The 17,416-nt window shown below is 42.7% G+C and overlaps 1 protein-coding gene across 3 annotated transcripts; it reads right to left on the bottom strand.

Annotated features, from left to right (window-relative positions):
* Nucleotides 1-446: 446 nt before the first annotated feature.
* Nucleotides 447-17,262, bottom strand: LOC114020468 (rod cGMP-specific 3',5'-cyclic phosphodiesterase subunit beta). Of its 3 annotated transcripts, none has more exons than XM_037902257.2 (9): nt 17,050-17,250; nt 15,941-16,028; nt 14,641-14,741; nt 12,758-12,865; nt 9,021-9,084; nt 7,797-7,871; nt 7,131-7,214; nt 2,864-3,020; nt 447-1,691 (listed from the first exon to the last, which is right to left on the bottom strand). In XM_037902257.2, exons 1-9 carry the CDS (start codon nt 17,112-17,114, stop codon nt 1,636-1,638), a joined length of 798 nt encoding a protein of 265 aa, XP_037758185.1. In that variant the 5' UTR covers nt 17,115-17,250; the 3' UTR covers nt 447-1,635. The 3 variants fall into 3 exon arrangements, with proteins under 3 accessions (XP_037758185.1, XP_037758184.1, XP_037758186.1); XM_037902256.2 differs by having other exon boundaries at nt 447-1,694; nt 17,050-17,247; XM_037902258.2 differs by lacking the exons at nt 447-1,691; nt 2,864-3,020 and adding an exon at nt 3,043-3,221 and having other exon boundaries at nt 17,050-17,262.
* Nucleotides 17,263-17,416: the final 154 nt, after the last annotated feature.

The raw sequence follows: 17,416 nt of genomic DNA, 5'->3' as shown, positions 1-17,416 counted from the left end.
CTGTATTTATTTTTTTTAGAAAAGCAAACAGAATATGGCTTAACTATAGTAAATCTCTCATAAGCCAGTGACTTTGGGGTGGGGAGGGGAATGACCTTGAATAAGAGGAGAGCAAGATATCTCCTTACATCCTTTCCCCATCGTTTCCTTTGCCATGTTCTTGTAAGTGTGGTTGCACAGACCAATGTGAAGCCACATGTTAGGTTTTGTTTCTCTAATTCAGCTGTCAGCACTTCAGAGGTGTTGGGGAATACAGGGGTGTCCCAAAGAAACAAGGTGGGTAAGGTAATAGATGTTTTTTGGACCAACTTCTGGATATCTCACCTACCTTGTGTCTCTAATATCCTGGGATCAACACTGCAAACAACAAGGGGGGTTATGCCAAAACCAGAAAGAGGTCTAATGTAGCACATACCCCAAGCTTGACCATATTCTTTTTTCCATTATTTTGATAAAAATCGGCCTACTTTTTGGCCAGGCAAGTTGCATTATGAACAAACTATATTAAAATAATGTTGCAAAGTCAAACACTCAAGGAATGCCAGATATGAGGTTGCTTTGGCAACTTTAATTTAGCACCCTTGCGCCTATGCATTGATACACACTCTAATTACATGATCACATGCTATGTTTTTCCCAGGATCCCTGCCTCATTCAGTGCACAAAACTGATCATGCTCAGGGAATGAGCAGCTTTTCAATATTTTGTTTTATCCTCATCCTGCAATGTGTGGCCCCATGTAGCACTGATTGCACACTATTCAAACCCCCCTACAGAATTATTCTTGTCCTCATGGGTGTTTCTTTGGCTTCAGTGGAGTTGCAATTGTTTAGACCAGATCTGAATTTGGCTCAGTTCCTTCAAAAGATAAAGTTTACTGATGTGTGAGAAGGACAGATTATGTAACTGTTCTATTGTTAACACTCTCTTGTGCTCTGATTCACCAACACTGGTCTAGATGAAAGCCCACTTCCTGAACTCCGCTCTAGGGGCATCAGTCTGACTTCTGTGGAATAACTACATAGCTGTACCGCCGTAACTGAGATCAGAATCTCAGCACAAATATTTAGTAAAGGGTATCTTTCTCCCTATGAGATGAATGGATCTGACTGTCTTTATGCTTCCCTTTTACATATTGCTGGCTCGTCCATGTGGTCCTGTGAGATACATTGAAGGAGTTAATTCTGCCTCAATTTACCCACCCCAACCTCTAGCTGCACACTAGATAAATAACAGTTGAATTGGGCACAAAGTTCACCATCTGGCCCTGTAAATACATGCATGGGGGTCTGGAGTAGGGAAGGGGGAATTCAGACTTCAGGACAACTGCTACAGCCATTACTCATGCAAGTAAATTCATGGAACCAAATTTTGCCCTGTCTTAAATGGTACATCCCAGTGACTTCAGTGGCATTGTATGGAGTGAGAAAGAGGGCAGAATTTGGCTCACTGACCGCAGTAAGGGTGCTCACACAGGTCAGGTAAACAAAACTAGGCCCTTTCCATGGCTAGGTGATGAGCCCAGTTTAGGTGTATTAAAGGGTTACATCAAGAGTTTATATTCGTACACTGTAACTTTTTTCTCTTACAAGACCTTTCCCAGGGTGCGTAGTTCATACACCAGCAGAAATAGGTTTAAATGATACAACAGGTTCTAGATGGGGGAGTACTTCCATTGCAACTTGTCATAGCTGCTGTAAGGGAGGAAACAAGAAATTAGAGATACATTTGCAGCTGCTATAACCCTACTGTAATTTGAAATCCTTTAGTCTTTAACTGAGTCATTTTACTTCTTAACCCTCGGAAGGCTCTCAATGATGAAGCTGGTATAAATTCCTAGCTATTGTGAAGTGCTACCAATGTGCTCAGAGCCATTTTCTGCATAAAACTGTGTGTGCTTCAAAATGCTTCAGGATAATGAGCTCCCTGACTGGTGGAGACAATCTCAGCCTTGAATGGTCTTATCAACCACAAAAACGAATTAAGAATGAAGGGCTCAGTCCAGTTCCCAGAGACTTAAATGGGAATTGTGCTGGGCCCAGGGAAAAAGCATTAAACCTAAATAATTTGCATGCATAGAATCCTAGCAATGGAGGGCTGGAAAGGACCTCGCAAAGCCATATCAAGTCCAGCCACCCCATGCTGTGACAAGACCAAGTAAACCTAGACCATCTCTGGCAGGTGGACGTTGTTCAACTTGTTTGTGAAAGCTTCCAATGATGGGCACTCCACAACCTTCATTGGAAGCTGTAATAACTAGTCTTATTATCAGCAAAAGTTTGGCTAGAAAGGTACACTTGGGAGTAACTGCAATGCTTCATCTTCTTGCTAGTGAGTTCCTTGTTTTTCCCTTGGCCTGTTACGCAGCATGGTAGCCACAGCCTCTGTAGTCTCAAGCATGTGTCCTTTCTCCCCCGTAGACTACACTACAAAGCTGACTCAGTGCGGCCAACAGTTGTAGCTGAACATAGCTGAGCTGCAAGTGCAGGCAAGGATCAGCAGTGTTCAGCACTATTTGCCACACTTACAGGTGTTAACTAGCCAATTACAACATGAGATCTCCTCCACAGAGGAGTTTATGCAGATGGCCTTTCTGGAGTCGTGTAACCATCTGAGATGTCAATTGTATGTTTTGAAGCCATTCTCTATTATGACCTTGGCCCTTGACAGAGTGAGTCATGGGCCCAGTTCAGATTCGGAATTTCCCCTGTATCCAACCCTTTGCTTTAACTATTGGATGAAATGCACAAGTGTGGGAAAAGCTGGGAGTTTGGAGACATTAATTTACACAAGGGACTGGTGGGGTAGGGGAGTTAGCCATAGGAGTAGATTCTGAAGTATTAAAATTTTAAGTATTTCTGACCTCGCTTTGCAGCCATTTTTTCCTCCTCTTTTTTCTTCTCTTCTTCCAGCACTTTCATTTTTGCATCATACTCATCACCAAGAGCCTTCCATTCCTTTCTGTTGTTCAGCAATCTCTCATACATCGGCTGAATTTCCTCGTGGAAACGTGAAAATTCCTGAACCAAGCACACCAAATAGTACAACAGTGACTTAGCCAGTGCTGCTCATTCAAAACACCTGTGCCACCAGGTGCATGCCCCTATTGCTAGTTCAGGCTGGGAAGGGGTTAATTTCCTGATGAAGGGTGTCAGCTACAGGTCTGGCCCTGGATTGGAGTACCAGATAGTCAGAGGTTTCAGAGTAGCAGCCGTGTTAGTCTGTATCCGGAAAAAGAAAAGAAGGACTTGTGGCACCTTAGAGACGAACAAATTTATTTGAGCATAAGCTTTCGTGAGCTACAGCTCACTTCATCAGATGCATTCAGTGAGCTGTAGTTCAAGAAAGCTTAAAGCTCATTAGAGGGAGTGTTTACATCTGAGTTCAGAACCCATCAGCAGGGAGAGGGAAGCCGCTTGAGGCTCCTAATGGAAACAGTTTGTTTCAAGAGATCCTCCTAGATCTAGTTACTCCCACATCAAACCTAGCTGAGGAATCACTGGGGGGGCAGATTAGTACTGATAGGCCTGCTAGGAGGTACAGGCAGTCGGGTCTGAGGGGTAGCCTCCTCCCTCACCACTGCAGTAGTTACCTCTTCATCTGTCCCATTGCGCCTGCTGAGGAGCTGCCTCGCTGCGAGCTCTGCAGTGCCTGCTGCTGAGGCCTCTCCCCCCTCTCCTACGCCTGCCAGGGAGCGAAGTACGTCCTGATGCTGCCCCCACCCCTCTGGGAAGGACTGCCAATACTGTATTTCAGAAATATGGGACAGCCCTCTAAAGTCCCTGGGCTTGACTTCTCTGCTCCATCCCTTCCCAGGGGTCTGCTCATGCTGCTTCCAGCTCTGGTGCTGCAGAGAACCCAGATGGTCACTGTGCCTCCTGGGGTGAAGGAGGAGGCTGCAGTTGCTCATCTCCACCTACGATAGAGCTGTGTTCTACCAGGGGTGGGATGGTTAGCAGATGGGGTGTGGACTGGAGAAATGCAGTAGCTGAAGGAGACTTTGCTGCAGCCAGCAGGCATGTCGCTTCCAATTTCAATGGCGGGGAGGGGCAACTTCCAGGGGCGGCCCAGTGGTGGCTGAGCTAAAGTTGAGTGGCATGTCTCTGGTCAAGTTGCCAAAGCCTGGCATGTTGCAAAGTAAAGTACCAGAGCACCACTCCAGCCTAGATTTCAAGTGTCAGTGGTATGCTGGACCACCCTGGTTGAAACATGGGATAAAATTCTCTAGGGACAGTAGTGGGCAAGAAATTTTTATTGAAATAAGGGATGTGACATCCCTTCTAATACAGGACTGTACGCACTGGCAGCCTTAGCCCTGGACCTCTGAGAGAAGAAGAGCTCTTGGGCTGGCCTCTAAGGAAAGCTCTGTCTTCTGCCCAGACAACCTTTACCCTTAGGATGGAAAGTTCCATTGTGCCAGAGAAGCAGAGTTGTCCACCCTGGTTTTCATCCCAGAGCTTTAGAAGATTTTTTTACTAGTAGGTCAGACCAATGGTCCATTTAACCCAGTATCCTGTCTGCCGACAGTGGCCAGTCCCAGAACTACAGGAGGAGTGTACAGAAAAGGGCGATTTTACACTCTTGACTTCCGGCAATCAAAGGCTACGGACACCCGGAGCATGGGGTTACAGCCCCAACCATCTTGGCAAATAGCCATTAATGGACGTATCCTCCATTAATTTATCCAGTTCTTTTTTTGAACCCAGTTATACTTTTAGCAGTCACATGATAATGAATTCCACAGGTTGACTGTACATTAGGTGAAAAAGTACTTCATCTTCTTTGTATTAAATCTACTGCCTATCAATTTCACGGGGTGACTCCTGGTTTTTGTATTGTGGAAAAGAGTAAATAATGCTTCACTTTTTCCAGTCATAATTATACAGACTTCTGTCATAGCCCCCTTCGTTGTCTTTTCTAAGCTGAACAGCCTTATTCTTTTTAGTCTTTCTTCATATCGAACCCTTCCTGTACCCTTGAGCATATTTTTGCCCTTCTCTGAAGGTTTTCTAGTTCCATTATATCTTTTTAGAGATGGGGTGACCAGAACGGGACACGGTATTCAAGGTGTGGGGGCACCATAGAGTTATATAGTGGCATTATAATATTTTCTGTCCCTTTCCTAATAGTTCCTCTCATACTGTTAGCCTTTTTTTAACCACAGCTGCGCATTGAGTCGAACTTTTCAAAGAACTAGTCACGATGATGCCAAGGTCTCTTTCTTGAGTGATAACAGCTAATTTGGTATGTGTAAGTGAGATTATTTTTTCCAATGTGCATTGCTTTCACTTACCAGTCTTGATTTTATCTGTCATTTTGTTGCCCAGTCACCCAACATCCCCTTCTAACTCCTTGCAGTCATCTTTGGACTTAACTATCTTGCATAATTTTGCATTGTCAGGAAACTTTGTCACTTCACTGTTTACCCTCTATTCCAGCTAATTCATGAATATGCTCAACACCGCAGATCCTTGGGGGACCCCGCTATTTACCCCTCTCCTTTTTGAAAACTGACCATTTTTTCCTACCCTTTGTTTCCTATCTTTTTCCTTTGTCCACTGCTTATTGACACCCTCAGAGAATTCTGATAGATTGGTGAGACTTCCCTTTTACAAAAACTGTGTTGATTCTTCACCCAACTTCCCCTACAGTTTATATGAGATTAGGCTCACTGGCCTGTAATTGCCAGGGTCACATCTGGAGCCCTTTCTAAAAATCAGCATTATGTTAGCTGGTCTCCAGTCATCTGGTACAGCGCTTTGATCCGTAGTAGGTTACATACTACAGTTAGTAGGTCTGCAATTTCATATTTGAGTTCCTTCAGAATGTTTGGGTGAATTCCATCTGGTCTTAGTGTCTTATTACTGTTTAATTTGTTCTCAAACCTCTTCTGTGGACATATCAATGTGGGACACTACTTCAATTTTGTCCTCCTGTGTGTATCTCCCTCACATCCTTTTGCAGTGAGGACCAATGCAGAGAATTCATTGAGCTTCTCTCCAATGGCCTTGTCTTCCGTGAGTGCTCCCTTTTTATCTAGGGTCTCCATTCGCTATTGGGCAAGCTTCTTACTGCTGATGTATTTGAAAGAATTCTTACTCTTAGTTTTTGCATCTTTAGCAAGTTCTTTCTTGGCCTGCCTTATTAACCTTAATCTGCAAGAGTTTGTGCACCTTCCTGTAACCATCACTAGGAATCCACTCACAAATATTAAAGGATGCCTTTTTGCTTCTAATGGCCTCTGCTACTCTACTGTTTAGCCATGGTGGCATTCCTCTTATTGTCTTTGATGATTTGGGGGTATAAGTTTAGTCTGAGCCTCTATTATGGTGTTTTCCAATAGTTTACTAGTAATACAGTTAACCGTTTGGGCAACTCCTTTTAATTTCCATCTAACAAGCACACTCAGTTTTGCATAGTTCCCATTTTTATAGTTCAGTGTTACTGCGGTGGGTTTTTTTGGTATTATAGGCCCTATGAGGATGCTACATTTAATTATATTAGGGTCACCATTACCAAGCGGTTCAGCTTTTGTTACCTCTTGGACCAGATCCTGTGGGCCGCTCAAGAAATACCCTGAGCCCACGCCGTGTCATATTTCAACAGGAGTGGAATTGTTGTACCAGCCCATCCGTTACTCCACTGCCCTATATGCAGTTTGATGTAGAATATTGGCTTTTATTTCCTAGGGCCAGTGCAGTTCATGACCAGAGGTTCAAAGACAGCGCTATATAATTGACCAGGCCTGGGGTTTTCAGGCACTGTGAGGCTGAGCTGCCCAAGGATCACAGATCAAAGCACACCTATAGCACTGGATGCCCTCTGAGCTGGGATCAAGGCTGCCCTGCACTGCTGTGTGGTGTAAAGCTGCTTTGCTAGGCACAGGATGTGATCCCATATAGCAAAACATAACGTGTATTAAATAATGTAAGTAGTAATCCTGGACAGTATCTTTGGTCAGGGGAAGACAAGCATGTCTCTCGTTGCTTAACATTTTAGCTGTTGGTCAAGTCTCCCTGCTGGGAGAGACACTTGCTTATATAATTTTTGCTAGAGTAAGTAGTTTAAAAAAAAAAATTCATTGCTGCTGCACGAGCAAGCAGTCATTCCTTGCTGCGCAACTCACTTACCTTATAGACAAACGTGCACACAAAGTCAATGAAACCGACTTGAAGCTTTGGAAGCTCAGCAGCTTTTCTCCTGTCCATCATAGGCTGAAAGCGAACAGGATTTCTTTGGATTTCCTTCTGTTTTTCTTTTAGAACTATTTCGCCTTGAAGGGTGTCGCAAATCAGCCTAACACTTTTGTATCATTCTCAAAAGCTTTCTTTTTCGGACCTCTTCCTTCTCCCACACAAACAATGAAGTGATGGGGCTAGCTCTTGTCATAATTTTTCTTTAACAAGCTACAGTCTCTCTTCTCCACTTCTGTCCCTGGATATTGTTTTCTATTGTGCCCCTCACCATAGTACCAGATTGAATGATCTTTGTATTCTTAATAAATGCTAAGGGGCTCCTAAAGTTCCTTAAATTCACGAAACAAACATTTTATTTTTTTTCGCGTTTTATTATTTTTTTTTTAAAGCGCATTCATTAGCAGAGCTAGATTTTGGAAACTGTGACCTATATGTTACTGATCTCAGCTTTCATGTCTATTACAGGGGTCTTTTTCCCCGCCCCCAGGAGCTCCCATGTTGTCAAAGCGTCCAGCCCTGTTCATGATTTGCTGTCACTGAAGAAGTTTGTTAGAAGGAAATTAACTGATTTGAGCTTTCAGCAGCTCATGTACTACTTACGATTGGCTGCTGCTGAAGTACGCTTATTTCCAAGTCTCCCTGTTCCCAGAATTCAGCAGCTACTAGGAGCGCTACCTACGTTGGAATAAGAGCGACAGTCAGTTTGGGGATTTTAATCTGAAACAGTTTGTCTCCATTAACAGGAGCGTTCCAGTCCCTGCTCCTTTGCAATCATATCTTTCAAACACCAGATTACAGCCAAGTAATTCTCCTAGCACGCTGCATCTGATTCTCTACTCAATTTGCCTTCACTACGAGTAACTGCACGGCAAATCAGAGTGTCAGTCGACAGCATGCCAATTTCTCACACAGTAACGTCCAGTGTGAACTCTGCTATTGCTCGGTAGCAATTTCCTATTTAGGATGTTGTTGCACGGCACGCTGGTAGTGCCTCAGATTTGCAGGCTTGCTTGCTGTGCAGACAAGCCCTCGGGCTATGATATGCATAATAAAACTCTGTGACTCTGGCAGCAGACTCTTCTGTCTACTGGTCCTTCACATCAGTCTATGAGCATCCCCGATGCCCCTTAGCAGGACTTTAAAATGAGGCTTAGGGTGGGGACAGTCACAGCATTAGTGGATTCTTTGTCGCATTCCCAAAGACACAGTTGCCCTTTCCCAGTATTACCAATCTGAAGCTTTAACGATTCTTCCCTGCAACACAGAAAAAGTGAGGTTTTTTAAATGGTTTTAAATGGAGTTTTTCTTATGGTTTTGTACAGTTGGGATTTCTGTGAGAATGAGGACTAAATGCTTTTTAAAGTGAAAGATACTTGAGATTCTGAGCCACATGATTCCAGGAGTGCGGGCTTTAGGGAAAACCCTGAATGTTATGAGACTAACAATAAAGTCAGAGTTGCCAGTACTGTTTTCTCTAACGTCCCTCTGTGATACTAGTCCTACCACTGACTGCGGTCTCTAGATTTGTTTATTTTTACTTTTACTTTACATTTATTTACATTATTCAATGTTATTCAACACCATAAAAACCTTCTATGGAAATACTGGGAGGAAAGATGTGGTGTTTGTAAGCCTCATCTCTTTCATCGTTGCTAATACCATAAGATCAAGCTAAAAGCTCTTGGCTCATCAAGCTAAAATATCATTTCTACCAGCATTGCTTGAAACTTGGCCAGGAAAATTAAAGAGAAGCCTCCTTCATGCAGGCTTCAGACAACAGACTGTTTCAATATATTGGAGTACATTGTGTATCAGGCGTCTGACCTTACTCTGCACTTCCCAGGGTTTAGCGATCGCAGATAAGTCACAGGCAGTCATCATCATGGCCCTGGAGAACAGAACGAGAACCGGAGTTAGTTTGTATGCTAAGCATTCAATCCTGTTTCCATTGGATCCAGGGTCTATTCTGCAATTTAAGAGTACTACACTTGCTACTTCTCTCCGCTGCCCGCCAAGCATTAAAGATTGAGGACAACCAGCATAAGACATTTTGTAAACTAGGGCCAGACAGTATGCAGTATTATCTTGAGTTAAACTTACTGTAACTGTGTTTCTTGCCTGCCACCAAAACAGTTTTGTGATTACTAATTTGCTAATTCTCACAAATCGCATGTAAACTTCTTAACAAAGATATTGTAGCAGACTGCCGTGAGGTTTTAGGTCTGTGTTTAATTATTCCAAGTACTACAGAACATATGCTAGAGCACTATCAATTATTACTAGACACATCAAAATTTAATGACCATAAGAACGGCTATACTGGGTCAGACCAGTTGTCCAACTAGGCCATTATCCTGTCTGGTAACAGTGGTCTATGCTTCAGAGGGAATCAACAGAACAGGGCATTGCTGAGTGGTCCACTCCCAACTTCTTACTGTCAGAGGCTCAGGGACACCCAGGAGATGGGGTTGCGTCCCTGACCATCTTGGCTAATAGCCATTAATGGAACTAGCCTCCATGAACTTATCTAATTCTTTTTTGAATCCACGCTATATAATTTTGGCCTCCAGAGCATTTCCCTGGCAATGAGTTCCACAAGTTGACTGTGGTGTGAAGTAGTACTTCCTTTTTTTGTTTTTAAACCTGCTGCCTGTTAATTTCATTGGTGACCCCTAGTCCTTGTGTTATGTGAAAGGGTAAATAACACTTCCTTTCTCCTCATCAGTCACGATTTCCTAGACCTGTGTTAGGTCTCCCCTTACTCATCTGTTTTCCAGGCTGAATAGTCAGTCTTTTTAAAAAGAAAAGGAGTACTTGTGGCACCTTACAGACTAAAAAATTTGTTTGAGCATAAGCTTTCGTGAGCTACAGCTCACTTCATCGAATTCATCCCTTTAGTGTCTGATATGTAGGGCCCTACCAAATTTACGGCTATGAAAAACGCGTCACGGTCAGTGAAATCTGGTCTCTGTGTGCTTTTTACCCAATACTTGAGAAATTTCATGGGGAAACCAACGTGTCTCCAATTGGGAGTCCTGACCCAAAAGGGCTTCGCAGGGGCGTCACAAGGTTATTTTAGGTGGTCACCCTTACTTCTGCGCTGACTTCAGAGCTGGGCGGCTGGAGCAGCAGCTATGGGTTGGGTGTCCAGCTCTGAAGACAGAGCCAGGGGCAGCGCAGAAATAAGGGTAGCAGTAGCGCAAACCCCTCCCACACAGAATAACCTACAATTATAACACAGCAGCAATCATGAAATTTATTATTTTAAAAATCCTGTGACACGGAGATTGATGAAAACGGACCGTGAATTTGATAAGGCCCTTCTCATATGGAATCTGTCCAAACCCTTAATCATTTTTGTTGCCCTTCTCTATAGTTTTTCCAATTTTAACCAGAACTGCATGCAGTATTTGATATATGGGTGTACCTAATCAACTGCCTTAGGAACTGGGGCCCAGATTTTTAAAGGTGTTGCTGTACTCAGTATTAAATCATCTAAGTGATTTAGGAATCTATAGCTCCCTTTTCAAAAGGAACTTAGGCACTTTAAAGCTAAGAGCCCATTGATCGTTTTTCTGGGCCTGGGGCTTCAAGAAAAACATCAGACATTGAAAGACTTGGGCTAATTAGTTGAAAGTTGGCAACACTGCGTTTAGGATGAACTTGGGAGTATTTTTGGGGATGGGTGGGTTTTTGTTGTTTTTTTTGAAACCATAATAAAAAGGACATTAAATAAAGGCTTAAAATTTGTTAGAAATTGCTAGGGCCAGTCAGAAGAGCTGATACCCAGTGAGCTGACTCAGTCAGACCGAAAATGTCTATGCTTAAAAATATTATTCAAATAACTTCTTAGTCCACTCATAGTCCTGTTCAGATGCTTTAACTGTGGTTTGTTTTCAGCTATTGAAATGGTAGATCCTAAATCTTAACTCCACATTCTGAACAAGCTCTCTGCACAATCCTCAGAAGAAGTCTTGGCACATAGTCTATACAAAGGAAGTGTGAAGGAAAGAGGAAGCCAGAGCGCTATCTCTTGAAAGCCATGTTCTGAACACTTCCTGTTACAGAAAACTACTCAACTCACCGTCCATTTTGGTCAATTTCACACTCATGCGACTTAAAAAAATCTTAAATTTAATGATTTCAGCTATTTAAATGTGAAATTTCACACTGGTGTAATTGTAGGGGTCCTGACCCCAAAGAGGAATTTGTGTGTGTGTGAGAAGGTTATTGTGGCGTGGGGTTGGCGTATTACTACCCTTCTGCACCGCCTCTGGCGGCGGCGCTACCTCCAGACATGGGTAGCTGAAGAGCCGAGGCTGCTGGCTGGTAGCCCAGCTCTGAAGGCAGAGCCTCCACTAGCAGCAGCGCAGAGTAAGGAAAGTATGGCATGGTATTGCCAGCCTTACTTCTTTGCTGCTACCATGGCGCTGCCTTCAGAATTAAGCACCCGTCCAACAGCTGCTGCTCTCCAGTCACCCAGCTCTGAAGGCAGCACAGAAGTAAGGGTGGCAATACCGTGACGCCCCCCCCCCCCCCAAAAAATAACCTTGTGCCCCCCGCAACTCTCTTTTCCTTCAGGATCATCCAGCTTGAGAAATGCTTGTCTTCCAGTGAAACCTGTGTACTATAGGGTAAAAGCACATAAAAGACCAGATTTCACAGTCTGTGACACGTTTTTCATGAATCTGAGAATTTGGTAGGGCACTGCTTATGCTGTAGCTCTAATGATGCAGAGGAAAGCTTCCTTCGCCCAAACATCCACGCAATCCCGATGAGTGGGATTGTTCCAGGTAGCAAGCACTCTGAATCTGCGCTCTGAAACATAGTAAAAACTTTCTCATTGAGAGGAGTACTACTTAGCTACTTTGCAAGATTACGTTGCTCTATGTTTCTGTGGTGTAGACACTAGCTACAGCAAAGAAAGAGCAGAGCAGCTATTTTTAGTAAGTTTAGGTGTATACCAGGCTTCAGAGTCATATTGGATGGCACCCTTAGCCTTGATTTCATGAATAGGGAGACTTTGGCCTCCCTTACAGTTTAAGCCAAAGCAGAATTCTTGCAACGGTTCATCAGTAGGCTCTCTGATTCTGCGTGGGGCTTGCAATAAGTTTAGTTTTAGCTGTACCCTAAAACCCATCGGATTCTCTTAATTTTGAAAGTTGCCATAAAAACATGCAAACATAATAAGCAATTTAAGAGAAAAGTGGATACTTGCAATGAGAATGTGAATATAAAGTTTACTTGACACATATCTAGATGTGACTTCATCCTAGTCATACACTTAAACAAAATTCTGCTATGTAGCCATATAATTGTATAGTACAGAGGAAGATAAAAAGAGATTTGGGTTTTAAGATCTTTTTCTGGCTTCTCTTCAAGAGTAACCCAGAATACAAAGCTACTTTGGCTCCGAGAGTCCTTTAATACGAAAATGTTAGCGTAATATTCCATATAGGAAATACCGCATGCTATGCAATCTATTCTTAATAGACACTTATTTAATAGGGGCATAGTTGTCACTTTACCATTTGCTTATCAAGAGATTTTTATTTACTCACATGACAATCTCTTTTCGTGTTGTTTCCAGAGACAAATATTCAGTCCAGGCATTGTCATTGTCATACGTCTTGAACTCATCAACAATCTTCTGAAACATAGTTCTCTTTCTTCAAAACACACAAAGAGGTAGGAATATGAATGCATTAAATATGGAGTTATCAGATCTCATTTTGTTTTCCCATTGGACCATTGAGCAATCCCTCATTTCAACACTTGATTATCTACGAGGAATGCTCTCCTACATGCTGCTACCCGCCAATGCTCAGAGGCCGGTGAGTCTTTCCATTCATTCCACTGAGCACTGGAGAAGCCCTATTTTCTACATTGCTGATTGTGCAGAAGCAGGAGTAAGGGGGAGGATCTTAGTCGCAAGAGCATGAAGAGTAGGGGTGGACAAACAACTAACCAACTGTGGGGAAGCGGAGAAGGACTGGAATAGGAGCTAGGGGACTAGGTTTCTCACCCACAGTCTGAGCATTGCAATGGGATTCTGGATTCTGGATTTCACCTCCCACTTTTCCATCACTAACTGCCAGCTAGGCCCAGGCCGTGTCCCTTGCAATGCCCATTAAGGAATATCACCCACTGTTACAATGTCAGCGAGACAACATCAAACATGTCTCAGGATTGTGCGTGTAAACTGATTGGCACAAGTCTGTCTAGTTAACACCGTCAAACTCCAATGTCTTTTTGTTACGTTACCCCAGCCAAGTGCCCATAACAAAGATGTAGTCCTATTTGAATCTTTTAACTAGGATAGAGTATTTATTGTCAATAATTGTAAAGCACTTAAATCTTGCAAAAATAGGTTTTCGTGAGGTTGAGGCTTTGTAAATACAATTTGAAAAGTTGTGCTGTTGCAATTTTAGGTAAAATTTACACCGAACTAAATTATGAATGCTTTTATCAGTACAGTGTCATACTGCCATAGTGTCAAAAGCCAAAGTACTGACGCTGATCCTCAAGCAGGTACTTAAATTCACTTAAATCCACTGGGACTCTTCGTGTGCCTAATGTTCATAATTTGTACGTGTATTTGTAACATGAACAGCTAAAATTGTATTTATTTGTGAAGTTTTAACTAGTTTACAAAGCCTGTCATGTAAATATCAGAAATTACACCATCACTTAAACATTATTTCTTTGTGACATAAAATCTTAAGTTCTAAATAAAATTGCTTCCATGCTAAGTCTGAAGTTACACTTTCAATACATTAAAGTGATTGTGAAGATCCTTATACACTGGCCGACATTTTCAAACAGGAGCCTAAAGATGAGCCAGTAGTTAGGCAATGAAGGACTGTGTTTGCCAGATCAACTTAATTACAGGAGCAGGGTCGCATTTACACCTTCCCGTGTCCCTAGGCAGGGGATTTTCAGCATCGACTCCCCGTCCCCCCGCCTACAGCTGATCTTCGTGATGCACACAGTTTTAGAGAGGCAAGGCGCCCTTAAAACACTAGTACCCCATAGTACGTGCCTACTGTGCCTAATTCGAAATCCGGGCCTGCTTAGGAGCCCAGGTCTCTGACTTCATACTGCAAACACTGAGTGATGAGTATAGCTCGATCATAACTTGCGGAAAGTGTAATGGTATTAATAAGGAAACTCACTAAAGAAACCAGGAAAACAAAATCACGATTCTAGCAATTTAAAACTCACAAAAATCAATTATTAAAAAGAATGTATTTATATTAAAATCAGTTTTTTAAAATTATTTTAAATTAAGTAATAGTTGGCAGCATACATACGGGCTCCTGAAGATACAGCCTATGTTTCTGGGAGTTCTGACCACAGAAAGCCTGGAGAATCAGTTGTGATGTTTTAGACTAATGTGACCAGCTATTTTCAATATTCTTGCTGAACAACATGACTCACTTACTTGAAGTAAAGTGCTAAATCCGTAGCTATGATCGCAATTTCCATCAAATGATTCACGTGCTCAAACTGTCTCCTGTTGAGATTCTGGTAGATATTCAGAGACTAAAGGAAAACAATGTTTAGTACGTGATTCTGGACATCCCGTGCATTGCTTATCTCAGAATATGGGCGTTAATTCGTTGTTCAACATGTCCAGCTACAGTAAAAATGCAGATATGAGGGCTCAATGCAATATTCATGGTCCATGGAAAGACACTTAATGATTTAAATGGGCATGGGATGGGGCCCAGTACTCTGAAGTACTGACTCAGGATATAACTGGATTCCCATTGCCTTCAATGGGAGTTTGCCTCAGGTAAAAGTTAAACTGAGTTTGTTACGATTTGGCCCATAGAGGGGGAAGAAAAGCCAGTCAATGGGTGTTATGGGTTCCGAGTCCTCTTACTTAAGGAACGTGAGTTTTGGGTCAAAGTCTCGCCCTGATTCTGTTACAGAGGCCCTGTTAAAACTTGGGCAAGTCACTCAACTTCTGCACCTCCATTTCTCCCTTTCTGTAGAATTGGAACAACACTAGCCTACCTCATTAGGAAATGGTGAGGCAAACCAGTAAAGTGCCGTGAGAACCTGAGATAGAGTGTGTTGTGTAAATGCAAAGTATTTTTATGCACAGACTGAACATATTAAATTGCAGAAAGCAGAGGCACCCTGTAGGTATGTCTTTCACTGTTTCTAGCTAGAGGATTTAAGGTTCACTTTAGAGGGACTGTCTGCAGTACAGGGAAGTATTCACAGGCTTCAGCTATTTGGAAGTGTCTGATAAACCATGGGTGTTGAAGAGTCACCTTTACAGGATTAGAGCTGCATGAACCCCATGTCGTCTGGTTGCAGTTGCATCACATGCATGGACAGTATTAAGGGAAAAGGCTAACAAGTCTCTAGAGCAATCTCGGGCTGATTTGTTTCGCTTTTATATTGCTGTAGCACCTGAAGCCCCATTACGGTAGGGACAGTAAAACAGCTTTGACAGGAAAGCAGGTGAACTTTTTAGTTCTGCATGGTTTCACCACTAAGCCAAGAGAAACTGTGCCATTTTAACCGAATCTCACTTTGACTTTGAAGTTGGGTCATATGTAAAACTCTAACTGACCTGGTGGAATAAATTCAAGTCCTCAAAGGTCTGAACCCAAGTAAAATGTTGGGGCAATCCCCTGCAAAGTGAAACTGCACCGTGTTGAATAATTAAAATTGAACTGAAAGCAAAAAAAACCCCCTCCCCTCTATAAAAAATGTGCATTACAAACCTCTTCTGAAAGCAAGAACTTTCCAAATTCCAAGTGATGTCTCTCTAAAATTGATGAACCATGAAGTTTTGCTAAAGGATGTTGAGATCTAATTGTGTAAATAAAAAATTCAAAAGTTAATGCAACGCTAATAAACTACGGAGTTTTACAATGTGTCTTATTTTAGTATTTCTGTTTTTACGGTTTTGATCTAGGTTTAACTTGTGGATAAAGGCTTAATTGAGAACATTTTCACTAACTGGCTTATCAATTGATCAAAAGATTCTTATGGCTTTTTAATGAACTGTAACACTCCTCACTGCAGTAGTTTTGAACCATCTAAACACGTACTCATGTATAATTGACCCTCATTTATAAACGTGAACAAGTTTATTCTACTATACAAACGCAATATATTTTATTGATTTAAAACAACAGCAAAAGCAGTAGTCCTTGCACAGTTTCCTAGATTTTTATCCCGGTGCAAAGCCCTGACGGGCAAATCTTTGCACGGAGCTAAATCCTGTACAGGAAGTGGCTGTGAGCGAGGCCCACAACTTCATCAGAGCACTAGGGCAATAAACCCAGCAAGCACCATGCGAGTGCATTACTCGTCTAGCCACTGAAATAGTGAGGTTGTGTGCTGCTCTTGGCTGTATGCTTTCCCCTAGTCTATAACCATGAGCAGAATGTCTGATGTAAGAGCAAAGAGTAACTATCCATGGTACACTGAGCCAACTTGCTGCTTAGAAACCCAGCGGGTTCGTTCTGACTGGGTCACTCCTGGCTCCCCCTTTGAAGCGCAAGCTTTGGGGGTCGTGCATAGCATTTGGCCTCCACCTCTAGTATCTCTCTAGCTTAATGTCCCATCTGAAAAAACGAACTGCTGTTTTGCCCAAACACCAATTGCCCGCGCTATAGAAATTCAGCTTCCGTAGCACTGAGATAGTGTGAGCCTACCGACCTAAAAGGAAAACCAAGAGCAGGAGTGGCTTGCGGAAGCGAGGGAGTTGTTCCAAGGGTTAGACAGTAGGAAGAGGGTAGATGTGGTGTGAATTCAGTTCGATCGCACTCCACGACTATATGCACACAATGAATGGAAACATTTAAAGCAACAGAAAAGTGCCTACTTCATCTGATAAAGGTTGTTGGTGCCCCTGTGATCAATATCATGACACAAAGCTGCAGTTACCATAGCAAGGGCTTCAAGGTCTGTGTAGTAACGCTTCAGTTTGCCAGTCTAGAGGGAGAGAATCACAAGCTTTCATTAGTCTTTCTGATACACAGTAAATCAGAGTGAGTCTGCTAGGTGAGTAGGAGTCTATTACGCTCAACACAATTAAAGAACTAAGCGTGGAATTTGTGAAGCTACATACAAGACACACTGCAGTGTAAGCCTTTGGGGTTGAGAGAACATGGCCCATTTAAATGTTTTTCGTCTTGGGGCGGGGGGGGGGCCCTGGACAAAAAGTGAAGGAAACAGAGCCTGCCTGAATC

Source organism: Chelonia mydas, chromosome 5 (assembly GCF_015237465.2).
Source record: "Chelonia mydas isolate rCheMyd1 chromosome 5, rCheMyd1.pri.v2, whole genome shotgun sequence".
NCBI lineage: Eukaryota > Metazoa > Chordata > Testudines > Cheloniidae > Chelonia > Chelonia mydas.
The sequence above is the reverse complement of the archived record's forward strand: the minus strand, read 5'-3'. Positions and strand labels throughout refer to the sequence as shown.

What these genes read in the sequence shown, in the direction of transcription:
- LOC114020468 (XM_037902256.2), bottom strand. Translation starts at nt 17,114, where the DNA reads ATGGTAACTGCAGCTTTGTGTCATGATATTGATCACAGGGGCACCAAC. An exon ending in TACTTCAGCAGCAGCCAATC is followed by an intron (nt 7,215 to 7,796) that starts GTAAGTAGTACA and finishes GTTCGCTTTCAG; the next exon opens with CCTATGATGGACAGGAGAAA. An exon ending in TGTGCACGTTTGTCTATAAG is followed by an intron (nt 3,021 to 7,130) that starts GTAAGTGAGTTG and finishes TGCTTGGTTCAG; the next exon opens with GAATTTTCACGTTTCCACGA.